The sequence below is a fragment of the Mandrillus leucophaeus genome, unplaced genomic scaffold (assembly GCF_000951045.1).
Source record: "Mandrillus leucophaeus isolate KB7577 unplaced genomic scaffold, Mleu.le_1.0 Scaffold1080, whole genome shotgun sequence".
NCBI lineage: Eukaryota > Metazoa > Chordata > Mammalia > Primates > Cercopithecidae > Mandrillus > Mandrillus leucophaeus.
Genome location: NW_012098988.1, coordinates 198,668 through 226,349, shown reverse-complemented (window position 1 = coordinate 226,349; position 27,682 = coordinate 198,668). Strand labels below are relative to the sequence as shown.

Genomic DNA, 27,682 nt, shown 5'->3' with positions numbered 1-27,682 from the left:
ACAAAGACTGTTAAAAATTATTCCTTCAAAATTCAAAATTAAACTGTCAAAGTTTTCACTGTACACAAAATTAAAAATAAGTATAATTTATGTAAAATATGCCAAAGATATTTATATCCTGTATATATTCAGTGTTTTTCAATGTCACAATCCAAGGTGGAATGTGATTAACCAAATGAATAATAATGTATCCAAAATCAAGCACACACAGTAGTCTTTACATCAGCTGCTACTCATGTTCATATTTGTTAACATTGCTCAGGTATTGTGTCCTGCTCCCTCCCCAAAATGCTCCCATTTCACATTTTGATTTTTTTTACTCTGAGAAGCCTAAAAACCATAAAATTTTATCAAAGCTACATTTTTTTGGTAAGAACAAAATGAGATTTTTGCATAGTATGAATATATTAATACGTTTTTCTTTGAAGACATATCTAGCATGGGAAGAAAGAGTACATTAAAATAAATTCCAAACCTCAATGACAAACATTTATACACATTAAATCTTACTTTCCATGCAGAGCAGCAATTAAAAAAAGCCCCAATCATTGTTTATTAACTGTATGTGATATTCAGCATTGTCTTAAAGATACTTTGAGGATATTGCAGTAATAGCTCCTGATAATATACCAATGGATATTTAAATAAGTTCAATGTAACAATGTGTACATCAATCACACTGACAGAATAAAATAGCTTGTTCAGTTACAAATTTGTTAGCAAATTATTGGCCATTGATTTTTGTTATAGAGCTTCTAAAGACTACAATTTTGAGCAGACTTATTTTGAAGACAAAAACAATATGGTAATAAATAAAGCATGCACAGTTAAAGAAAAACTTCGTCATGACTTTAATAATTATATTACTAGGTAGATGAGAATTCTAAAGATAGCAAAAGTTACTACTTTGAAAAATGAACTAATATGAATAATTATATTATGGCTTCTCTAAGTGAATGAAGATGTGTTTAAATGTAAATTTAACAAAAGCAATTTCTATCTAAATGCACACAGTTCATCCTACAAATTACTATAGGTAGAAAAGAGATTTTTAATTATAAAAGCAGTGGAAGAGGACATTTTACATACAGTAAAAATCTTAAAAGTGTGGTGTTTGCCCATCTTTACAAATTAGCATTCTTCTCCCTATCCTGATTTTGAAAAATTAAAGGATATTGAGTCTTTATAGAACAGAATCAAATTAAGACTGTTCTAAGAATGAGCTACAAATGTGGAAAAACTTGTAGAGAAATGTTCCTATCAATTTGCTTCTCGTGTAAGCTCATATTTAACTCATGAAACGAAAATATCTATCCTCAGTTACTAATACCTAAATATACAAATTGAATGGAATATACGAAAAATGATTTTTATATCCTTGGAGTTTTCTCTATAATAATGTATTATTTTGGGATAATGATAGTTCTTACTTCAGTGAGGAATAATGAGATGGAGACCCTGTTACTAACTAAATAGGAAACCTGAATTAGAGTTGTCCTCCTTTTATTATTTTGTAGAGCACCCTGTCTATACTTGTATCTCAGTTGTTCTGATTTATTGAGCTTATAACTTATTATCTAACCAAAAATGAGTTTATTATGACAAATTAAAAATGGCCAGAGGTCACAAATAATGCAGAAAATACAGGTAAGAACAGTTTTACTTGAGGGAAGATTTTCACTAATTCTGATACTTTTCTAATTTACAGGTCCTGAGAAGATTGTGTTAATTTTTACCTTATTTTTTAATTAAATGTAGAAGCCACATCTTTATTTAACATTTAAGAGCTATTTTTCCTCCTCATCTGTCAAGTGATTTTTCTTTAATACCTTTGTTATTCTTAGGAATGAATTAGTTGTGTCTAAGGGTAAAGGAATTCTTCGAGACTTTCTCTATAATGAAACAAATAAAAAGTTCTCTTAATGATGTAGAGATTTGTTATTTGATTAATCAGTGTGAACGTTCAAGCAAGAACTTTTCCATGTTTCGTTTAAAAGAAAACTTTGAGGCCGGCCCTGTAATCCCAGCACTTTGGGAGACCGAGGCCGGTGGATCACGGAGTCGGAGACCATCCTGGTTAACACGGTGAAACTCCCTCTCTACTAAAAATACAAAAAACTAGCCTGGCGAGGTGGCGGGCGCCTGTAGTCCCAGCTACTGGGGAGGCTGAGGCAGGAGAATGGCGTGAACCCGGGAGGCGGAGCTTGCAGTGATCCGAGATCGCGCCACTGCACTCCAGCCTGGGCAAAAAAGCCAAACCCCCCCTCCCAAAAAAAAAAAAAAAAAAAAAAAGAAAGAAACTTTGCTTTCAATGGGACAGTGCAAAAATCACTTGATGTTACTGAGATATACAAACTTTGTAGTTGACAGATTCCTTTTTAAAAGGTAAAGTTTATTCATTTTATAGTGCTTTGCCTCCCTTAGTAATTGAAAAGTTTTCTTTTTTTTCATTTTAAAACGTAATTTTGGATTGACACTGGCTACCTAAACAAGTTCCAAATATATTGAAAAATCTCAAAAAGTAAATGCTAATAAAACAAAAACTCTTTTGAATTAAGAGCAAAGAGCCCAAGTCTTTCCATTAAGATATAAATGTTCTCGCGGGGCGCAGTGGCTCACGCCTGTAATCCCAGCACTTTGGGAGGCTGAGGCGGGCGGATCACCAGAGGTCGGGAGTTCCAGAACAGCCTGACCAACATGGAGAAACCCCGTCTCTACTAAAAATACAAAATTAGCCGGGCGTGGTGGCGCATGCCTATAATCCAAGCTACTCAGGAGGCTGAGGCAGAATTGCTTGAACCTGGGAGGCAGAGGTTGTGGTGAGCCAGGATTGCGCCATTGCACTCCAGCCTGGGCAACAAGAGCGAAACTCCATCTCAAAAAAAAAAAAAAAAAAAAAAAAAAAAAAGATATAAATGTTATTTTTTATACATTTTATGTAAACTCATTGTTAATTTGAAGCTAATTTATTACTCAGAAAAAGATGATTTGTTAAAACATTTTTATGACCTGTATCTTTTTCTGGATCTTTTAAATTTTTTCGAAGAATACACGTATATTATGCCACAACCACTTATAACAAGAAAAGTTAATTTTTATCCTGAGAAATCTTTGATACATCTCATCAGTACTTTTTTTTTAACAGTAAGAAAAAGATTGTGTGTTTACTTTTACACAATATAAGATGTTTCTATCATTTCACTTCGTAATATGTTATAGTCAGGAGTAATCGTCTATGTCCCCTGTTAAATGGATGGAGTTTGAAAGGATTTTATGCTACCACTGCAGTTCATACCTATTATTATGTTTACTAGAACCAGTGAATAAGCTTGAACAAGAGATTACTCCAGAATTGCTCTTGAAAAAAAAGCTGATGTTTTCTAACAGGAGGAACTTTTGAGGTAGTGAATCCATATACGAACTGACAGGTATGCTACCAGACAATAAAAATCTGTGACTCCTGATGAGGATCAACTCTTAATGAGAGAAACTGTTTTAGAGAACCCAGGATGCATGCTTCCCCCTGCCAGAGGGATTATGGGGTGTTTGGGAAGAATACTATGAGAATCTGAGGTCCAAAATATCTTTCCATTTGAATTGGAATTGCAAATCCAATTCACACTGGACGAAGTTCCTATTTATTTCTTTATATTCTACGGAAAGTGCTATCCCCCACTGACATGGCAACCAGAGCAAACAAAGCAAATAAAACTCTAAATTTTAATGAGAGTTACTTGAAGACAATGACAGCACAGCCAAACTTATCTTTGTAGTAAAATTTTGTGCATATAGGAGATATTCCCTAGATATTTGTTAGGCTGAACTAGATAAAATCTGTAATGTCTTTGCGGAACATTATAAAGATTGAAAAATTGTCAAAAATGTTGCTCATAAAAACCGAAAGTTAGGTTGTTTCAGTACCTCGTATTCTGGTGGAAGAATACCATCCATTTAACCCAGTGTACTCCTCTACCTTTTGGAGTCTTCACATTAAAAAATATTAAAATATTTGTTGATTGAATGTAAAGTAATATGAGTCTCTTCTACTTCATGGAATTTGAGATTGGAAAAGTTAAGATGCTCATACTAAAAGAAGTAATACGTATGCTTCAAGTCTCTTTGATATATACAGACATGGACACCAACTGTGAGTTTACATTAGCAGATATTGATCTTAAGATACTATTTTTTAAATAATAAACTTCCTTAGTTAAAGCAATTGAAAAGGATCATCATCATCCATTTCAAAATTACTTTCCAAAGAACTTGATTTCAAGTTAAGGAAAAGCCAGAACCCATATCCTCTTGAGTACAAATGTTCTCAATTACGTGATAGAACCCAAAATATTATAGCTTTTGCAACATCCCCCAGCCCCAAGTCTCTTCTAAGGAGATCTATACAATCTTTTCAGATTTGTTGGGCTACCTTTTTTATGCTGATCGGGATAATGTGTGACGTGATAGAAGCTGAGAAAGGAATAAAAAGATAGGATGGGGGAATTAAAAACAGGGCTGAGAAAGTTTTAGAAAATTTAATAAAAGAGGAGAAAAGAAAGAACTAGTACAGTAAAAATTATGAGATGAGAGATTTAACTGACTGCCTTGTAGAACAGAAATTTGATAGGAAAATACACCAAAACACATTTTTAAGAAGTGTGGTTGGGTGATATGTAAAACAATTCATTCTTCACCATCTCTTCTGAAGAGCTTCTTTAGAGCCTTTGCTTTTCAAGGACCGGATTTGGATTTGTTTTCCATTCATGGGCTGAGATAGGTTTTAAAGCTATTGCTGGAAGGCAGTTTTATTCAGGTTATACTTTGATAGATTTTAAAGAGCAATGCAGAGTGAAATAAGATGTTTTATTTTGATATGGAATGTAGAACATTTATCACCAGTTATAACTCAGTGCAAAAGTGCTATAATTCTTGATTCGTGTTAAACCAGATGAATTTTGCAATTTGATTGCTTTTTTTGAAATGATTTAAATACCTTATCTCTCTCCTTGATTGTATATTGTTTTTAATTTTTTTTCCAAATATGCCTTCTACTATGAGATAGTGAGTTCACTACAGACTGAAAATTGACCATCTAGAAAATAAAATGAAAATGATTTTTTGACTGTCTGGTTTTAAAATACAAAACACCCCCTCAGTAGCATAGATCAAGACATTTAAAATAAAGTAATTATATGAGTCTATATGCATATTTTAGGTATCAAAGGTTATTCCTGAAGACTCATGATTTATGGAAGTTACTTATTCTCTTTTTATAATTTTTATGCTTTGCATATTAAACAGATTTAATTACCTAAAATGTACACTAGTAAGTCTTAAAATGTTTCATGTAAAATTTTCAAATGAATTTGGCATTTTAACTGTTAATATTCCTGGGATCATGGGGTCCATGATTGGTAGGCAGTAAATAATATCCTTATATTTTAATGTTTCTGTTTAATCTTGCACACATATTTCAATTTTGCTGTAACCATGATGAAGTTCAAAGTTTCAATTAAGATTATCATGCTTACAGTTCTCAAAAATAAAAATATAATTTAAAAGGAATTTTGAAGGAGATATGGGGTGAGAGACAAAGCAAAAAGGTAGTTTTATGATACTATAGAAAAGATGTTAGGGAAAGAAAAAGTAAGTACAAATTAACCAGATGTAGAATAGGATCATCAGACATTTTAAAAGAAAAAATTCTTATCAGACAACTTTAATCTTGCAATCACTGAATGCTCATCCCATAGAAGTTTAAATAACTTAATAGAATTTATTTCAAGGTACACAGATGGTTGAGTCCTGTGGAAGACCATATTATTCTATTTCTTATTTTTCTAAATACCTTTTTTGTATTATAAAAATAAATATATGATTAATAAATTTAATCTGTTTTACATCTGTTCTTATTTAATATATATTCGAAGATAGGTAAATATGGAAATTTTATATTTCTTCTAAATGTATCCAGATTTGTGTAAATGTATCAAGCAAACTGCAGATAGTCTATGAGTGATGCACAACCATGCAGGTTGATGGCTGGAAAATGTGGCTAGCTATATCTGGCATACCTACTTAAAAAGTGATGGATTTCCCATCGACCCCCACCTTTTTTTCTTTTTGTATATTTTAAGAAGTACCTAAAGACTCTTCCTTCTAGCTTTGCTTTACACATTTGTTTTGAAATGAGAAGGATTAAGCTGTGGTAGGGAAAAATCAGGAGATAAGTCAGCAAAAGAAAATATGTAGAAGGGTCTAATATAATGGGACAATCAACAAAATCTAAATATAAGAAAAAATGACCGGGCTCCGTGGCTCACGCCTGTAATCTCAGCACTTTGGGAGGCCGAGGCGGGCAGATCACTTGAGGTCAGGAGTTCGAGACCAGCCTGGCCAACATAGTGAAACTCCGTCTCTACTAAAAATACAAAAATTAGCCAGGCATGGTGGCAGGCATCTGTAATCCCAGCTACTTGGGAGGCTGAGGCAGGAGAATGACTTGAACCCAGGAGGCGGAGGTTGCAGTGAGCTGAGATCGCGCCATTGCACCCCAGCCTGGGCAACAAGAGCAAAACACCTCTGTCTCAAAAACAAACAAACAAACAAAAAACAAAAACAAAAACAAAAAACCCAAACAGGGTCCTTTATTAAAAAACAAACAAAAAAAACTACTATGACAAAAAATGAATTTAGATAGGAATTTGTCAATGTGGGTAGGGCACCATTATCACTGAGATCCAATAAAAGCTAATTTATTAAATCAGTATCTTTAGACAACCTACTCTGTTTTTTTCCCTCAACACATTTTACTTACTCTTCCACCTAAAACAGTAATCATTTTTTTTAGTTTTACAGGGAGCAGCTGATTTTATAATTTAATTTGTTGATAAGATATAGCACTATTTTGATAAGCCAACTCAGCTTAAATCACTTAACATATGTATTTACCTTTGTTTTTTAAGCCTCTCAGAAGATGATGACAACAATACATCTTAGCTGTGTTCTCAATTTTATGTAACTGTATGTTGGACCCAGGTTGACACAATATGCTCATGTGTAAGATCTGTTTACTCTTTGGAGTATTCATACTTATTTCTTAGGAGGTTTGGAAAAGAGCTCAGCATGTTCATGTAACTTATTTTTGCAAAGAAAACATAAGAACGCTTCAACTTGCAAAATGCACCGATACCAAATGGTCAGCTAAGTATGTTTATTTCCTTGGGCCACCATGTATCTATCATAAAGTTCTGTTTAAATTAAATTAATAATTTTACATTAAATCTAAGGGTATAATCTAATGTATTTTATTCAAAGCAATTCTACTGAGAATGACTAATTTTCTCAGTGCTTTGATAATTGCTTTTGCAAATTTGTGACAGTGCACAAAGGGAATAGTCATGGATTTATCCCAAGCTTTTCTCTATGAAAGCCATTATTAGATCAATGAAGTCACTCTTGGTCTTTCCAGGAGCGGTCTTCATAAGGTAGTAGAGAAATATGCTACAGTTAGTAAAAAATAAATAAATAAATAAAATTAGAGGTGAAAAGCCTTTAAACTACCACCTACTATGAAATATGTGTGACACTACAAAGTTAATTTTTTAAAAATTGACAAACCCAGCCTCAGATGATTTATAAACACAGTATTTTTTTCTCCCTCCCTAATAACCCCCTTCTCATCATAGTCATACCTCACAAAAATTCATTTCATGATATCACTGGTCATTTCTGCAAATAATTCTAAAAATATCAGGCACCAACAGTTAAACTATTAAAAAGTAAAGTAACAATACAACCAATAGAGCTGAATATAATTACCTAAAAATGAAACATTTATGTCAATTTGGAAGCTACTTGATCACAAAACATGAAAGAAAGGTTAACTAGTTCTTTCTCATCTACCATCACACTCTACATACATCACTAAGGAAGCCCCACCTGGATACATTTCCTTAGGTTTTGTCCGTGAACACTTCCCATATACTGCTTATACAAACTTACACATCCAGGCTGAGTTATTTACCATTGCGTAGCGATAATCTGCAGTGGGCCAGGGTTTTATCTGCAGGTTATTCAGAGCGGATTTATGTAGCATGATTTTAAAATCCTGGTCGGAAGCATAAACATAAGGTGTGTGCCTATAGTCTGAACAGAAGACTGCAGTTTGTGAAGTGATGTTTGGAGAATCAGAAGAGAGACTAGTAGAGAGGATATCGTTCGTTTTAGAAATGCCGAGGCACAAAACACAGGTGCTTGTAGTACTTTCATACATGAAATCCCTTCTCCTGTATGTGCATCATGTGTAAACGTAAAGTCTGTATACTGCTGACTATTCGTCTCTGGTGTCCAATGAGTATGACTCCAATTCTTCTAATGTCGCTGAGAGAGAGGAGAGCGAGAGCGAGAGCGAGAGCGAGAGAGAGAGAGAGAGAGATACAGAATATGAACATTTAGATCTGGTAAGCATGCGAGATAAAATGAATATGTAAATATATTAAATAAGCGCCCTGCCACAGTTGCGAAAAAATGGTGTAGCTTACTTGTTAAGCAGAGATTTAGATGAGCAGCAAAAGTTTGTTACTTTTTTCCTTTTCTCTGGATCCACAGAATGCGTAAAGTTAATCTCAGATGTAACAATATGTATTTTTCAATTCATACACAGGTACTTATTTAATATTCAGATATTTCATAGGCGTAAAGGCTATATAATTTAGGTAATGATATACATTTGCAACAGTATTAGCAAAATGGTGAGTAGGTAGGATGGAGGGTATAATGTGAACTCCATTTGATTTCTCATGGGTTTTTGATATCTGGAAAAATTGCCCTTATGTTGTACTGTATGAAATTGCCATTACTGTCTTAAAACAATGGCACTTCAATATGGTTCAACATAACCATTTAGTCTTTTAAGCACATGTTAAATATTTTCATTGCATGTAGGCAAAGGACAATCTTTGAGACGGTGGAAAATGGTTGACCATTATAATATCTAGAAGGAGCTCTGAAAATGACATGATCATATTGCATTAACTTGATGAAGGTAATAGGAATTGATTATGCAATATTAATATATGTGAGTAAAATTTGCCAAGGTAAAATTAAAGTCTATGGTTGGCATAAAGTCTATGATTTGGATGAGAGTAACATGCATTTTAGAAAACATTTAAAATATTTTAAATAGCTATTTGAATTAAATATATTCTTTCAAAGAATAATAGTTAAAAGTGTAATGTCCAACTTTCACTAGAATGATAGTCAGAAATGGTGAGAAAACACTGGGAAATTACCTACTAGCCTAAGGAAAGGTGTTCTTGATACAGCATTTGAACATATAATCCCCAGCAGGGCATCTAGTTACAGTAATAACCCCAGTATCACTTACTCAATGCTCATTCTTGAAATCAGGTCAAAAGTTGTAAACCCTGCTGCCATGAAGTTATTCTTGTATTGCCCCATCTTTATAGAATCTAGCCAGTCACCAACTGTGACAAACAAAGGATATTCTGGAACTTCACCAGGGGACTCTGGCATTCTGTAAGAAAACAAAACAAAGCAAAACAAAACAAAACAAAACAAAACATGGAGAGCATTTAAAAGCCAAAAAAAGCATGAATCATGGAATTTTCATTTTCCTTTTACAATATTCTTACATCTAATGTTTTCTCCATTTAAAAGCCTCTGATTTTCTATCTTATTCAAATCAATCACTTTAAAAAATTATTTATCAAATCAGTGACTTATCTGGTGGAACACTTTTGCTTTTTGTGCTTTTTGCTACTACGACTGGGCCTTATATTGATTTTTTTTCTTTTTAATGTTTTCATGATGGATCTTGAGAGAACTCACATCTTGCTATCCCCCTTCTTCTTATACGTTTTTCTCTTGCATAAAATTGTGTTTTGAAACTTAAGGAATAGCCCATCCCTTGTCCCCACAAGGAGATTAACTAGCCACAGGATGTTCATTCTTCCCCCGTCTGACCTACCCCTGAATCCATGTCCTTTTCTACATTTGCTATGATAGTTCTTCTCCTTATGGTGAATTCATTGATCAAACTTCCATTTAGCTGTTCTCAAACATTCAATAATAATTTATCATTTGTTAAAATGTAATTTTTATTGTCGTAGAGTTCTATTTGCATGAATAAGATTTACACCCATACAAGCATAGGGTAATGTCCCCAACACACAGATATTAATAAGACACAAAACACCACAAAATCAATGTTAGGTTGGTTTAACAAGGCAATGATATAGCAATCTTTATTTTTGTTTCTCAGATCTGATGCAAGGGGCAGTATAAAGATATTACTTTGGAAAGGCTAGGGTATACATGTGCTTATATATACACACACACACACATTTATATGCAATATATATGAAATATATATAATAGCTTAAGTCAGAGAGAATAAAAACAGAATTACTCTTATAAATTATGGTAAAAGTAACTCAGAATTGTGTATTTAAGCCATTCTGGCAACAAATTGTATTAGTTTCTTTACATAATTACAAATTAAAAAATATTTTAATGTGTATTTTAACATGCTTTATTTTGCATGTTTTAAAAAATACTTGGTAGTAAAAGTGCTTTTATACTAATAAATGTGTTACTAAAGCTCTAGGTAATAAATATATCATTTAAAGAATTCTTAGATCTGTAATTTATATTAACTAGTAAAGCAGTAACAATCTTTTAAAAAAATTTAGTGTTTGAGTTAAATCTACATATTCTAAGTAATGAAAAACTCCCTTATTAGAAGTGAATCACTGAGTTATTTTTATTGGAATATTGAAATTAGTCCACCTTTCATTTGCTTTGTTTTTAAAGTTTTATAAAGTTAAAGAATGAAAGAATCTACAGAGACAATTAGAGGCATAGATTTTAAAGTTCATATTTGGACTATTTTATCAAAAAATTTTTACCATTCACATTTGAACTACTTCAGCTTTAACTAGCAATTGATAAGCTACAAGCACACATGATTAAACCATGTGAAGTAAGAATTCCCCTACTGTGAAGCAGAAGGGCATATACATGCTATATAACCTAATTCCTATAATAATATAGGAATTAGGTCCTAAGGTTAATACTTAAGGTGAAAACTGTAATTCCCTAACCATTAAAATTACCCTTAAAAATCCTTTAAATCAGCCTAAAGTCACTAGGACCCAAGTCTTTTAGGAGCACAAGTTGTTTATGGTACAACTCCTGAAGATTCTGAAAGGTGCCCTTGGAATTCAGCACAAAGTCCCTACTAAAGGCCTAGAATTCATTTATTTGGATTTCCTTTTCATTACTACATTGACCTACCTTTTTCTAAACTGAGGTCTAGCTGAAGGTGGAGGTGGGGTGAACAGAGATGACAGGGTGGGGTTGTACTCTTTATGTATGATTGGAATTAACATAAATTAAATGCATATACCTTGTGATTGATTACACTGTACTCTGTATTGGGTCTGGTTATCCTTAACAGTGACTTCTGTCCTTTTTAACACTACTCAGTTCCATTACATTTCCTATTTGGAGGCTGTTAAGCTGCATTCTTTTCTCCTGTACTACAGATTGCAATGTTATTTTGATTGTGAACTGTTTCATTTTAATTAACATCAAAATGATTCATGATTTGACCTAACACAAAGGTCAGTCATGTTGAAAGATTGGAAAGCTATCATAGCATCTATCTACCAGCAAATACTTGAACTGTTGCCATATTTATTCAAAGTTTCCTAGAGGTGTTTATGTTAATGAATATTGTCAAATAAAAATTCATATGTAAAACACAAAATAATAAAGGTCTCCGTGGCAAACAGAGTGAAGCAGATTTTTAAGTTGTAGTGTTTCTCAGAGTCCTCACTGCTCTAATGTGCATCGTAAATATGTAAGAGAATTCAGAATAGTTTCTATATTATTTTTCTAAATTATTTGACCAGTTTCAGGGGATATACCGTACTTCACTGGCCAAGAGGTTAAATATCAAAATGACCAGGATATCTTTGTTGCTTGTTAACATAAATAAAACCACGTTAGAAAATTGAATGTCCTATTTCAAAATAACGTGACTTTCATATCTTTTAAATACTTGTCAAAGTAGTTTGTTAAAACTGAACAAAATTAAAAGAATGTATTAAAGTGACTTTCCCTTCATACTCCTATGTCATTCTCGATGCACCGACATAGTCAGATGACTTCTACTTCTCTCTCCCGAGATGACACTGGAATAACTCTTGAAATTTCATGATTTCATACATTTGGTGAGTGGAAATGTAACTTGCTAATTTTATGTCCTTAGAATAAAAGGTCATGGAAGGACATTCTGTATATTAAATGACTTAAATAGCCTATTTCCCTTGTTGAAAAGCATCTACTGTTTGCTTCCAGAATGCTTCAATACCATAATTCCCTTTCTCTCCACGCATCTTCAGTGACCTAGTTACTCTTTGGCCTTTATACGACTGCCTTGGCAGTTGATTTAGTAAGGTCAGGGTTCCCTCATTGTTCACAGCCACTGTGCAATAACTTTTCTTTCACCTTATCTTCTAAGGAAGTTGAAAAATGTTGCTATTTTCTGGCTTCGAGGGCTTGGTACCATTATCCTCACATGAATTCTCTGGAATATTACCTAATAAACAATAAATGCCCTTTCTTATCAAACATGTACAATGATAAATTTAGTGTGCTATTTGCTGAGCATGTAGAAATTTGTGCTATTTGGTGATTAGTGAGTACTGCCCATCTGAGAAATATCTTTACAGCCAAACCTGCAGCTCACATTTAAAAAAATACTTATTGTAGAATAGAAGGTCAAGGATCAACTTTTTCCTCAGAAAAATGAGAATGGGGCTAGAATTAGGAAATTTCAGGTATAATTATGGTCAATTTAGATAATAGAAAGGGCTGGAGCATAGATATTACAGGTAATGTTACAGTTTAGTAATAAATATAAAATTTCAATACAATAAAATATGTTAAAAAATGAATAGCTCTGGTAAGAGTCCAGAAGTTTTTACTCTAATGAGTCCTTTGAGTTCACAATAGTGCTAGCATTTTAACTTAGAAGTTCCTTAGATATGTCATCAATGTGTATCACTACCATTAAAAGGCAAGAAGTGTTTTGTCCTCAAAGTTTTCCATGTTTCATATTCATCATATAAATATATGATAGTAATGGACATACTAAAATGATTTAAGAAAGGTTCTATTTTGAGAAACACTATTGCAAGCTAAGATTCTGTTTTAATATGACAGACACCCTCACATGCTTAAAGGTTTTTCTTCTCTTACACTCTAACACAACTTCTTGTTTCCTAGCTCGTACATGTATATATGATTAGCAGAAATATGCAGATAGGGTCCATTTTATTTTATATTGCCTTCATTTCATATATTCATGAATGTATCCCATGTTTCAACAGTCTTCATATTCAAATGGGTACGTAATATTCTACATGTGGATGCTTAATAATTTGTAATTTTCTAAAGTTAGACTCTTAGGTTGCTAACAACAGTCTTTTGGTAGACGTGAGTATGTAGTTTAAGAGCATGTTTCTTTTTGTTTCAGTTGAATAACTTCTTTGGGAAAAATTCATAAGACAGAAGAATTGTTTAAAGCATAAGTGAAAACCCCCTGATGGCAGGAACACATCTTTCTATTTTATGTAGGCACTCACATAATGCTGAAAACATTATAGGAGTTCATTAAATACATGATGACTCAGACTCGAATATTAAATTTTCTACAGAAAAGTTTGGTCCATAACATGATGGCTGATTCATGATGAATATTTTCATTTCATTCCAATAAATAAAAAACTTAGAAAAATAAGTACCTGTTGATATAGTCGTCAACTTATTAAATAATATGCTGTTTATTTAAATTATTCCCTCTATTGTGAAAATGTTTGTTTATTCTGTCTTTATAGGTTTCAGGGTGGAGAAAGAGGCAGTGATAGCTGGAGTTGGGTAGCATAGGGTTAAGGGTTCACCTGCAATTATAACCAGACCTAGAGCCACAACAGCACATTGACTTAATGCAATATGGCTGCTTTTACATGAGTTCCTCATCTTGTGACTCAGGGACTACACTTCACACTATCCATTTAATGCATGAAATAATTTTGTCATACATACACTATCTACATACCTTTTGAAGAAGCATTTACTTAATCATATACTTTTAAAAAGTCCTCTCTACAATTAAGGCTAACATTCAATGTGAACACATTAAATTAATGAAGGAATTTCGATATTTAAAACATTTTTAAAGTGTAATTTTACTCAAAGGGTTATAAAACCTCAAATGCATAGAAATATATAGATATAGATATAGATATTTTGTGCTTGTGGGTAACATATATCTGTTTTAAACAGTCTAACTCCACAGTGTTAAGGACATTAATTATTTTTTGTCAGTCTTTTATTTTCAGTAAGTCTTCAATTGTTTGTTATTTATATGATTATGTAAACATAATAAGGCTGATAAATAGTGAAAAATATGAAGGAATGAAAATTAAAATTTCACAGCAAAATTTGAAGTTGCAGATATGTTTGAACATTAAGAGGAACAGATGCAGAGCAGGGATAATACTTATAAAAAATTCCCCATAATTCCCAGTAGAGTACCCAGCACATGGTTCCTATGGCCAGAGTAATAGATCCCTGAACCTCAAGAAAAGCCTACTTTTGTGAGGAAATAATCCAGGATCAGAAAATAGGTTTCATGTCACATGCCAACTGCAATTCATTGGCAGTGGTTGTCAAAATGTGGTCATGAGAAGGATACTAAGGCAGCGTCTGGGCTCAGCAGGAGAGTGTTGTGATGATTAGTAATGTCTGCCATAGTGAGAAAAAGAAGTAAAACGTATTTGCCAGCACCAGAAAAATTCAATCTACAGAAATGTCTGAGGACGTAATTCTGGAACTATGTGATGTTACTGCCATATTTTCCTCATTTCTCTATATTGTTGCTATTACTACTTTCCTTTTTCAAGTAATGTTCTTCAAGTGGCTGGGCATTGTAGGAGGGTGTCTGGGGGATATACGGACTGTGTATTTTCTATTTATTCCCATGACTAAGGTCATATTCTCTACATTCTATTATTTGCCTACTGGGACATAAAATAACAGGCTGCTCTCCACTAAAAATTGTTTTTTGAATTTTAATAGACTCCATCTATGAATTTTGACTAGTCCAGATAAAATCTATCTGGAAATGTGAAAATGTACCCCCTTTTTTTATAATCATATTTTGGAAGCAGGGTTGTATTAGCAAACATCTTGCCCTTGTGTGTGATTCTATGTTGTATCCTGGAAAGAACAAGGACTATGGAGTTAGTGGCCTTCAAATTCCTGATCTACTCATTATTGCTGTGTACTTTTGGGAGAGCTAGCCTCTTTAAGTCTCCATTTCTGTTCTGAGAGATGGGAATAATAACAGTGAGGATTAAGTGATATAACCAATAAAAGCCCATAGTACCACAACTGACACATAGTAGGCTGTCAACAAAAGGCAGTCATAGTTATTGTTGATAATATATATTAAGAGTTTGTATCAGTATTAATATGGATATTGATATTATATTATAAAGATCTTGTGCCAGCAGTTTATGGGAATTTTCTATTTTTCTTTTCTCGTTTTTTTGGTATGGGGTCTCTGTTGCCCCGGCTGGCATGATCATAGTGCACAGCAGACTCGAAGTCCTGGGCTCAAGCGATCCTCCCACCTTCGTCTCTCAAGCAGCTGGGACCGCAGGCATGTGCCACCATGCCTGGCTAATTGTAGTTTTTAATTTTTTGTAGAGATGGGTCTCATTTTGTTGCTCATGCTGGTGAACTCCTGGCTTCAAGTGATCCTGCCACCTTGGCCTCTCAAAGGGTCAGGATTACAGATGTGAGCCACTGAGCCTGGCTGAATTTAGATTTTTCTAATGTGCAGGTAGAAGTTTCAAATCTCCTGATACATCTTTCATATTCTGTCTTCCTTCCACAAAACTTTGCTTATTATTCAATTTCAACATTGGTTTTGGCCAGCCAATTATTTATCTGTCATGAAAAGCATATTTAAAAGTGCCAGCAACAAGAATCAAAACAAAACAAGTTGTCTATGACTTGGTGTATAGCGATAAACAATTTAGCAAGTGCTGATTATGCATTGCCTAGATGGCATTGAACAAAATCTTTTCAAAATGCGTAGAAAATTTAACATCAAAATGTTGGAAGTTATTGTATTCATAAGACAGCATTATTGGTGCATAATTTGCTAAGTGGAGAGAGATAGTACTATTCAGTCTTACAGCATTATTCACAGTTTTTTAAAGAAGAGGTTCTAAATAATGGTATTGGTATGGGCTTTTCCCTACCTTCATGATTCACATATTACTGGAAAGCAAGTGCTTTAAAGTTACAAGATAGACTAATATGTACTACAGAAGCTGGTAGTTGCAGTTGCTAATAGCTAAAGTCTTATATGATCCTTAATTATGGCCCAGTGGGTAGTAACAATATACAGTACATATGGTGTCTTGGCCTGGGCAAAGTATTATTTCTGAGGTAGCTGACTATCATAGACTGGCATTGTCCATCTGGACAACTACTGCCCATCCCTGATACGACATTTGAGCTGATAGTCAAGAAGCCCCTAATGTGTCAAATTCTTTGTCAGTGACACGCTGGGGACCTGGAGCAGGGATTAGAAGAAAGCATTATTTTCCCATTACATTGAAACACTGTCCTAAAGGATATTGACCAGCTGACTACGGCCTGGTGCACTCAGTAGACTTCAGTGTGTGGAGTAATCAGGGGCGAGGGTTGAAGACAATGCAGAACAAATGTGTAGGACAATGTGGGTGAGGGTGGGGGAGGTAGGACTGGGTGAAGGGTCACCATGTAATTATCAAGCCACTTTGTGCTATTAAACTATAGGACCCCAGACCTAATCTTGGACTCTATGGGAAAATACTTGGGGTTGGGAGCAGCTACAAGGTTGGTCCTGAGGGTTAGTGGAGAGGGAGAAAAAGGTGTTTTAAAGTGTATGGCCAGGCACTACTCCAGATGCTGTTCTACACACAACCTTGGCGTTAAGCTGGGTCGTTTCTCCCAAGGGCTGTGCATGACATGACAGCTACAAATAATTATTTGAAAGGCAGTTATAAGGCATTATCATAAACTGAATGAATGTGAGGGTAGTTTCAAATTCACATTTATGAAAGGATAACTGCTTATATTAATACAGTGGTCCTGCAAACTAGTTTTTTACTGTTAGTTGGATTTAGGGTTATGCTTATAATACTGCCACATTCACTTATATGGTATATCTATACACTTTCTTGAGTAGGAGAGAGAGCAAGCATGTTGGGAACTGCATAGAGCTCTGAATATTCCCATGGGAGTGTGTCAGGCACAAGAATATCAGCAGAAAGGAAAAGGTAACTGCCGCACCAAATAATGAAAGCCTTGTCTGACCAACATTTTTTCAATTTAGGTACTCTGACTTTTGAGAGGAACGATTGCAGATACAGGTTTATGAAATTTCCAATATGTTAGTATAAAATTATTAAATTTTCAATATGTTAGTATAAAATTATTAAACTGTGGATTTCATGGCCTTCCTCATCCCCTCTGTCACTTTAATTTCTTCCCCTCTTACTATTCTGTCAACAGAAAGGATAACAACTTCTCAGGTGAGTCTTGAGAAAAAAGCAATTAGAATGGAATAAAAACCATGGGGACCTAGCAGATGAGAGAGTAATATCAGCATGTAAGTATGAGAGAAATCTGGGGGTTGGGGATGCTACAGAAAAGGAGAGTGCAGAAGAATTTGAAAGCGTTGTTGTGGATTATACACCTGGACTCCTTTTCAGGTTTGACAGATATAGGAGAAAAGATGGAAATTCTACATATGTTATGTTTCCTTAATCCAACATCACTCTGGGGCAGACAACTGGGCTCTGCGATTTGGGAGATAGAGAAGCAGTGTCAGTTTTATGAGCATAAAACAAACCTGGCGTTCTTTAGCTAATATGGTTATCCTTTAATCTATCATGTCTCTTCTCCCTAAACAGTCTCAGCTCTCTGGAATCATGAACAGAGTGGGTGGGTGGTATTGGAGGTAAGAGAGCGGAGAAGGAGAACCCATCCAGGCTGCTGTGAAAATGAGAAAGCTGATAAAGGTTCAGGCATGTGAACCTTAGAACACTGATTCTTTTTGTTTTTTAAACAAAAGTATATTATATTAATGGCAAAAACAGTAGCACATATGTCTTTGCCAGAAACAAGGATAGCAAAACAGTCACAAAACTTCCATTTGGTTTCCCAGAGATCAGACTTTAGAATTGAATCAAGGTGCCAAGTTTATATAAAGCACCCAACTTTTGGCCTGCGTGCGGCAGTGCTATCGCAGAGCTTGCCACTCATGGGGCTCTTCCACTAGACTGCTGAACAGCCCACTAAATCACAGACCTCTGGCCCTCAGATACACCCTCTCATCTTGACTTGACCTCTGGATCCCTGTTACTTTTTGACACTTTCTCATCTTAGATTCTTCATCAATATTTTCCAAATATCATGATCATTCATAATCTTGAAAAAGCAAAGAGGAAATTGTTTTATCTGCTTTTCTTCAAAAAGGTTTTTACATGCCTGCTTCTATAGCTATAGCACAGTCAGAGAGCTTTGTTGATGGGCACTGATTGTGGATTCTGTTAACTCTAAACCACAACGAGGGGCCCAGATTAAAGGATTTCAGTTTACAGATGCCAGTATCCTCTTCCATTAATGCAGACTCACTACTAGCTCCTTCACCTCAATACTATAGCATGACCAAGTCACCTCAATAGCTGATATAAAAACAAAAACCTCACGAGGTCAGGAGATCGAGACCATCCTGGCGAACACGGTGAAACCCCGTCTCTACTAAAAAATACAAAAAACTAGCCGGGCGAGGTGGCGGGCGCCTGTAGTCCCAGCTACTCGGGAGGCTGAGGCGGGAGAATGGCGTAAACCCGGAGGGCGGAGCTTGCAGTGAGCTGAGATCCGGCCACTGCACTCCAGCCTGGGCGACAGAGCAAGACTCCGTCTCAAAAAACAAAACAAAACAAAACAAAACAAAACAAAAAACAAAAACCAAGAAACATTTCCTCTAACTACTTTTCTTTCTCATCAGAGACAGGTTTCTTGAAAAAAATTGGTACTATGTATTGCTCCTTTCTCTTAGCTCATATTCACTCTTCCTCTATTGTAATCTGTCTGACACAACTTTATTGAAAATGCTGTACCAAAGGTTGTGCATGCACACCTGAATGTCTTATTGCTGAATCCAATGGAGACATTTCATGTTTTATTTTACTGCAATTTTGTGAGGCCTTGGACATTATACTCCTTGAAACGCTCTCCTCTTTTGGCTTCTATGATACTGCTCTTCCCTGTTTTCCTGATTACTTGTCTGGCTTCTCTTTTTCAGTTTCCTTTGGGTACTTTTTGTTCAGTTCATATCTTAAATTAGAGGGTTTCATCCTTTCCACTCTTATTTGCATTCTTTATATTCTCTGTGAGCTATCTTAACTACAGTTAAAGCTTCAGCTACAATCTATATGCTGATGATCTTCAAATCTACATCTCTAGCCCAGATCTTTTTACCTAGGTTCAACCTATAAATATAACCGTCTAGATGTCCCACAGGCTTCTGCAACTCAGCATGCTCAAAATGGTCTCATTTCTATTCCAAAAACTTGTCCCTCTCCCTCTCTCTGTGGTAATACCATCAGCCAGCTTGTATAAGAAAGAAACTTGACAAACATCTTTGATTCTTTTTCTCCTCCATCCTTCCATATTCAATCAGTGACTAAGATGCATTGGTTTTCCTAATAATAAATGTTATTACTTATTAGAAAATAATAATAATAATAATAATAAAATTCTCTTATCTCCTGACCCCCAAGCTCATTCCCATTTCAGAAGTCAAGTCCTGATCTTTTCTAGCTTTATTTACTGAAAACGTTAAAACTGTCTCTGTTTCCAGTTTTGTTCCTTGTTTTGCACTCACAGTGTAAATCGTCCCTAGAGTGATCTTTCAGAAATGCAAATGTAATCACGCTATTCCCTTGCTTAAAATCCCTCCATGGCTGTCCATCGCTTTCATGATAAAATCCAAAGTGCCTTTCCTTCCTTTACTGCTTCCTGTGTTGGACTTCTTTAGGGAAGATGGGCCAGAGTAATAGTTTAATCTTTAGCTATTTCATGCTTGGCTTCACTTTACTGAGGCTGCCAATTAGTGATTTAGAGGTGAACTCTTAAGTGCTCTGCTGTGAACTGAGGTCTGTTTCAAATAGTCCTTGAAGAGCCTCGGCCTTACCGTCACTGAAAACCTGCACTGGCTTGAACCTGTGATCTGAAGTTGAATGTCTGAATAGCCCCCAGCCATCCCCTGAGTGAAGAAGGTGAGCTTTGGATATACGTTGGTGATTTCTAAGTCCAATTTCTCCTAAATAAAGAAATGTTTTAAACTTAATGATATTCAAAATGTAATATTTTCAGACATAGAAGATAGTCTTTTTTTTCTACGCTTCTTATAATTGCACTTCACAGGGAAGTGAGTAGGTCTTCTCAGGTCTACTGACTTTTACAAAATGGTGTATGAGTGCCTCCGTTTTCTTGTCTTGTTATCTGTTCTTTTCTGGTTTTTGGAATGGAGAGTAACAACAACTAGATGTGATCATATCAGCAGGAAATATCCTTCCTCTGGGCTGATTCACAAATTGCCCCTGTCTGGCTTGCCATTTCAAATTGAGGAACAGAACATAGAATAGGCAAGAAAATTAAAGGGGCTGCGCGCGCGCGCACACACACACACACACTCTCTCTCTCTCTCTCTCTCTCTGTCTCTCTCTCTACTTCTAAAGGTAAGGAAGGATCAATCGATTTTAAAAGGCTATGTAAATATCAAAGACCCAAACAGGACAAGATATCAAGAAAGTAATTCAGAAAGATTAGAGAGAGACAAAAGGGGAATCTGTTATCTTGTTTTAAAAGAGTCCATTTTTACTTTAATGTTAATCATTCTCTTTTTCTGCTGATAAATGAAATATGGTTTCTACAAAGTCAACAACTAGACAGTTATCAAGGCATTTTTTTCCTTTTTACCTGTTATTCTTATCTATAGCCTGAAAGAAACTATAATTGTCAAGAGGAAAAAGCTCAACATTATGCCTCTTACACAAGGATGTCCTCCACCAGGGTGTGAAGGGCACTGGGATTTCGGATCAGTTTGTCAAGGAAGCTGACAATGTCAGTAAATTTTGGTCTGTGATTTCTCTCCTTCTGCCAGCAATGGAGCATCAGTTGGTGTAGAGATGCCGGACAGCCCATGGGAGCTGGAAGTCTGTACCCTTCTTCAATGGACAGAATGACCTAAATGCAAACATATACAGATTACTCTCTTATTTTTAGGCAGTAATACATATGCTATGTTATAATTTCTTTTTATACAAGCAGAAGAAGCCAAAATAATGGTAAGCATGAAAACTACTTGTGAGTACAAGGACCTACATAAGGATAAATACAAAAGCTGTGAACAAAAATTGCAAGTAGCTCCAAAGCATCTGCTCACCCCTATGAGAGGAAAATATGTTTTAAACATGTGCTACCAGTATAGAGGAGGTTAAGTTCATTACAACTTTAAGAAATAACTTTTTTGTGTGACTTAGCTGGAACATCTCAAAACCCAATTAGAACATCAGAAAGTCAGCGTTGTGATTGATGCATTTAGTGCAAATTACATATAACAAATGTCTTAAGTAAAAATTTTAAGAAAAATTCTGCTGAAGCACTGATTTCCTGAGTCATTTTTTATCCTTTTATAATAATGTCAATGTGTATTCTGTTTCTGTCATCCCTTCTTTCTTCATCACTGATTTAGTTCCTATTCTCTTACATTTAGCTTTCCCTTAGTCTGACACTGACCTGATTATTAAGTCATACTCCTATAACTCCTAAGGTCATTTAATCCTTAAAATGCTATCACTGGCTAACTTAAGGCTATAGGGCAATAGGAGCATGAGCTTGAATGTCCTCTGAGCTAGTGTGCTTCAGCAGAACTTCTGTGATGACAGAAATGTTCCCTCTCTACAACATGGTAGCACACAGTCACATGTGGTTAATGAGCACTTGAAATACAGCTACTAGAATGAAAAAACTGAGTTTTCAACTTCATTTACTTTTAATTAATTTAAATTTAAATGTAGATAGTCACATGTGTCTAATGGCTACTCTATGGAATGGTGCAGCTCTCGGGAAAGGAATCTGTATAAGAGACCAAAGTTAAGAGTAACAAGATAACAATAACTATTTTTCTTGGTACTTAAGGAAATCACAAGATAAGGCAGGAAATTAATCTGTTTACTGTATGTTCCACCTTCCTAGCAATATGATAATACTGACCCTGAATTTATGTAGCCTAGGTTTTTATGACATGTTCAAAAGTATTCATGTGAACATTTATTCTTATCTCTGGGGAAAAGACAAAAGAGTTTATTGTCACCATTGTTGAGTTTGGAAAACAGAGGAACAGACTAATATTTAAAGACAGGCAAAATTTAACTTCCCCCTCCTCTGTCCCTCTCAAAAAAACCCCCAAAAACCAGAAATATAAAAATGCAATTTGATTTCTTTTTAAATTTACACTACTGGACATGACTCTAACATATTCTTAATTTATGTTAGAGGCTGTTTGTAAAAAAGGAACAATATGTCTGCAGGAACCTCTTAACTGCGAAGTTTTAGCTTTTTAGTAATAGGGAATTTCTCATCATCTCATCATTGTCTTTTTGACCAGACCACCTAGCCTGTCAGGATACTAGCATTTTTCTATTCATTTTATATTTTGTTATTGAACAGGATTTTTCTCATCTGTTTTCTGACTACTTTTACTACCAACTAGGCTTGGATTTTAAGATTTTGTTACACGTTTTATTAAAGCAGGATGTGTGTAAAACACTTGCAATGCATTAAAACTATTGCGTATAGCCCAGAGAAGTAACTGAGAAAAATAGGATAGAATTCCGTTATAAAACAGTGCTGAAATCCCACTCTAGGAGTGCTTGATAGTCAATTTTCCAGTTATCTAATTATAAATGCATGGAATAAAATAGGTGACAAGTGAGGTTATATTCTTAGAAAAAAAAAGAGGTCCCTTTATTATCTACCATGTGCTATGTGCTTTGCATATTTTTATTCATTACTGCTTAAAATAGCTCAATATGGTAGATATTATTATCCCCATTTCTTAAATGAGACAATTTAGACTCAGAGGAATAAGGAAACTTGCCTAAATTCACATAGCTAGTAAGTGGCAGGGTTGAAATTTGAACTAAATTCCTTTTAACTTACAACATTTTCCTCTGACCACTCCCCAGAAATGCTTTTTAGTTCTCATGTTATAACATCTTCCTCTCCAATTTCTTATCACCCAATACAATTTTAGTAGTGATTACCATGCTATCTTTTGTCATGGCATCTGCTATTTGGACTTCAACGTTTTTACTCAGATCCTAAGTTTAATATTCTGGGTAAACAAAAATTATTTATTTCATAGTTTGCAAAATATAATCTCAAACTGAATAGAGTCATTTCTTAATGCCTCTGAGTCTTGTGCATGTATCTACGACTGCATCCATGACATTGCAGTGTAATTTTTTATCTGCCTTTCATCTGAGGCTGTACATACTGGAAAGCAGGAATTATACCTCTAAATTTTCTGTACTCATCGTTTAGTACATTGCCTGACACATTAATAAATATTATTGACCTAAACAAATGCTATTAGAAGAAATTTTTGGATTTGTCTTGATAGAGGAGCAGATTCTTGGAAAACTTAGTGTCTCGACCTATTCAAAATAGATTCAAAGTATAAACATGACAGCATTTGAAGTCCTCTCTGAAGGAAGTGTTGATTTAAAAACTGCTGTGTCAAGCAGCCTTGTCTGAAAATGATTTCATAATCTCACTCTGGGTTTCCTGGATAAGAAGCCAGATGAGACTGGAAGCTTGCTCTTCTCTAAGAGGTAGGTACTTGACCAAAACTTAGCTTTCTGTAAGATTTGTGGCTTCTGCCTCCTATCCAGAGGGTTACTATTTTCCACTGGCCCCAGGTCTTTAGCTTCAGATGACTCCTGTAGACGGTTGGCATCCAAATCTAGAATGCTTAGCATTAAGCAGGTTGCTTACGCCTCTTGACAAAGTTGCTCTCGTGCATGCCTTGTAAGAGTGACGAGCAGGTAGGTTCCTTTGCCTGGAAATTTTACCCACAATGCGTCCAGTAGAGCATGTGGTCCCGGCCTCTCTGTGGGGACAGTGGGAGGATCAGAAGACTCGTGACTTTTCTTCTTGCTGATCTCTGGCTTTTATAATTTCCTCAATTCTTTAACTTACAACCTTGCAAAATCTGTCTTGAGCCCTGGCTCATGACAGGTGCCAAACACAAAGGGACCCATCTCACAGGAAAAGAGTAACAATAAAGCAATAGTGACGTGATAAAAACAGATTATTAGCAATTACTGAGATCTCTTGAGTACTTTCAAGGCCAGTTCTAAACGATGTTCATGTATTAACTCTTTTAATCCTCACAATAACTTTATGAGGTAGGTATAATTGTTACCTCCATTTTACAGACAAATAATCATAAAGAAAGGTTTAATTTGCCTGAGATCACACATCTGAAAACTGTCTTCAAAGGTAGTCCGATAAGAAATTTATATTTTTTAAAGTAATTCACAAAATTGCTTAAAAGATGTATCTTTCTAACAGATTTTTAAATTTATTCATCCAAAGAGATAGATATTAAACACTTACTATGTACTATTGACCATTCTGTGTTCAAGGGATAACGTAACAAGTCAGGTATATCTCTGTCTTTAAGAAATGCATTATCTATTGAGAGTGACCAGGGACTATGAATATGAGAAGTGCCACATAGAACAGGCTGTTCTGGGAGCATGTGGGAGAGGTACCTAACCCAGCCTCAGGAAGACTTCTCGCAGGAGGTGACCAGACCTTAAGGGGTATGTGAAAGGGTGGAGGGCCAAGTGGGCGGGTTGAGGAAAGGAGATGTGATCTAGAATGCGAGTAGATTTAGGTGGCTAGAATAGTCTTCAAAGAGAGGAATGGTGAGTTTTGAGGTTGGGAGGTTACGTAAAATTATGTTTCTTGAGATCACGAAGGATTTGGCATGATATAAACTTAGACTTTACGCAAAGGAGAAAAGGAGTTTAGAAAGTAAATTTTGTTAGATTTCCCATTTAGAAAAGCTCACTGTGGCTGCAGTGCGGAGAGTGCACTGGGGAGTCAAAGGATCCAGGAAGGAGCTTTGCAGTGGTCCAGGCCTTAGTCGAAGCAATGGCTGTGGTGTTCAAGAAGTGAACTGATTTGACAGGACTGGGCTGAGATTAGACGTGACAAGTAGAGGGAGGAGACAAACAACTTCTAGAATTTTGGCTTCGTCAGCCGGCAAAGAGAGAGGACAGAGGAGAAGCAGCAAGTCTGGGACTGGAGTGATGATGAGTTCCATTTTCTATGAGCTTTCTGGTTTCAGATTCAACATATATACCTTTGAGAGTTTATTATGTGTCAAGTTCAGAGCTAGGTGTTTTAACACAGTTTACCTAATTTAGGTCTCAAAATACTTTATTATTTGAGTATGATTGTACACATCTTATAGGTAAGAAAACCAAAGCTCAAACTGATTAAAAGATTGGGTCAATATCACATAGCAAGTACTTTCATGAATAATAGCTTAGTATTATCATCATGATAGCCTCTCGATCACAGTAGTGGTAGATAAAATCTGTCCTGAGTCTTGCACCACATCTCTGACTCATTCCCCCGAATTAGACCTTGAGGTCTCTTTGTGGGACTTATATACTCCATGCTTTCACTATCACCTATCTCACCTATCTGCTTATGGTCTCCATGTCTGCAGCTCTAGCTCAGCTTTCTCTCCAGATTTCTATATTTATCACCTATAGGATACATCACTTCATAAAGGTATCTTGGATTTATTTTGTGCAAAACTAAACCCACTCCTCCTTTGGGATTTTTGTCCTTTAGGAAGGGTACTGCCATTCTTCTAGTGATTCAAGTTAGCGGTCAGGGAGTTATCTGGGCCTCTGCCTTTCCTGTTGCTCAAAATTAACTCATCATGCTGAATCTACCGCCTTCATAAAATTTAAATCTGTTCCATTTTTCATTCTGTCTTCAAATGATTTATTTCCCATTTTGATCACTGCAAAGGCCTCCCCATTGGTCTCCTCGCTTCTCCTTTTCCTCCACCAGTCATCCCCCACGATGCAATGAAAGCAATCCTACTGAAGTGGACCTGTGATCATGTTTCTCCCATATCTGAATTTCTGCAATGGCTCACCATGCGCCTGGCTCTCAGTCCTCACCTTTGCTGTGTCCCGTTTTACCCTTGGCTCCAGCCAGTACAAAACATTTGTAGTCTCTCAGCTTGGGGGCACTGAGCTCCTCCAGAGCAGTGACTGTTTCTTTGTTGCATGTGTTCCCAGTATCTAGCACAATGCCTTGTTTAGTCAAAGAATGGAGTGCCAATTGACATACGTGATTTATGAAAGCTGAATTTTCAGAGAAGCTTGAGAAATCCTATATTAACCTTTATCTTCATAAACATTTCCTTTGTGGAAAGTTTTGCTTTAGAAGTATATTCTGATTCCCTAATTAAGGACTGACAGGGAGCAGCATATGGGGTGCTTTGTCTAAAAGACTAACTGAGGTTTGTTGTTTTAGGATATGAAAGGGTGGTAATTAACTAGAGAGAATTTTGTAACAGTTTGGTTTTATGATATTTGTAGGCTGTCATCCTTTGGGAGAAGAGTTATACAAGGTTATACCCTTATTTTAAAATGTAAGAAGAAAATTAAAATAATGTGAAAAAATATGAAAATGACTGCAATGATAATTTTTATGAAAAGTTAGAAGGAATTAGATTCTGCCAGAAATTATTATCTTAAACCTGGCTGCTCATTCTAAATAGATCATACCGGTTTCTTGTCATTGACATCATAATTTTTAACAACCTAGAATCAACAGAAGGCTCAGTTGGGGCACATAGCAGGCTGTTCTGCTCTTGCTGAATCTGATGAGTTTTCCAATTTTCTTGATGGTTTCTGAATCAAAGAAGGCAATGCACATCTTACATTAAGGAAAACAAGCATTAGTCAATAAGAAGATATTGAGACATCTCTGAACAATACTATTGAGCAAGGACTGCTTAGACTCTGCAGGGTATTACATTTTTATGTTATAAGACTGTTAGGTATCTCCAAAAGAGAGGCACATTGAATTTAGTTATTTATACAGTCTTTTAAAAAGAAACTGTCTCAAAATTTAACAAGGGATGAAATGTACACTAGAAAATGGAATATGAAATGATTTTATTTTTATCTTCCTTCTAAATATTTTTCACATCTCTGTGGAAAACCTATAATTTCAGGTAGAAGGGGGATTGCAAAGCAGAGAGTCACAGTCTATACTTACTTTTTGTGATAACGATTACTTATACAGATTAGGACATTTATATTCATAATACGGTAACACTGAACACACTGGTAATGCATTTTCCTGGTGTGCAATATAAAGATTGTGTCTACATGAGCCAAAAAAAAAAAAAAAAAAA

The 27,682-nt window shown here is 35.3% G+C and overlaps 1 protein-coding gene across 1 annotated transcript in view; it reads right to left on the bottom strand.

The window, feature by feature from the left end:
- Positions 1 to 4,517: 4,517 nt before the first annotated feature.
- EPHA6 (EPH receptor A6) overlaps positions 4,518 to 27,682 on the bottom strand; it is a gene marked incomplete at its 5' end in the record, with an annotated part of 209,000 nt that continues 185,835 nt past the window's right edge. The window contains 4 exons of the mRNA XM_011987111.1: positions 4,518 to 4,789; positions 8,024 to 8,379; positions 9,386 to 9,535; positions 21,212 to 21,405. Coding sequence (XP_011842501.1) covers positions 8,265 to 8,379; positions 9,386 to 9,535; positions 21,212 to 21,405 — 459 coding nt within the window. The remainder of the gene's footprint in view (positions 4,790 to 8,023; positions 8,380 to 9,385; positions 9,536 to 21,211; positions 21,406 to 27,682) is intronic.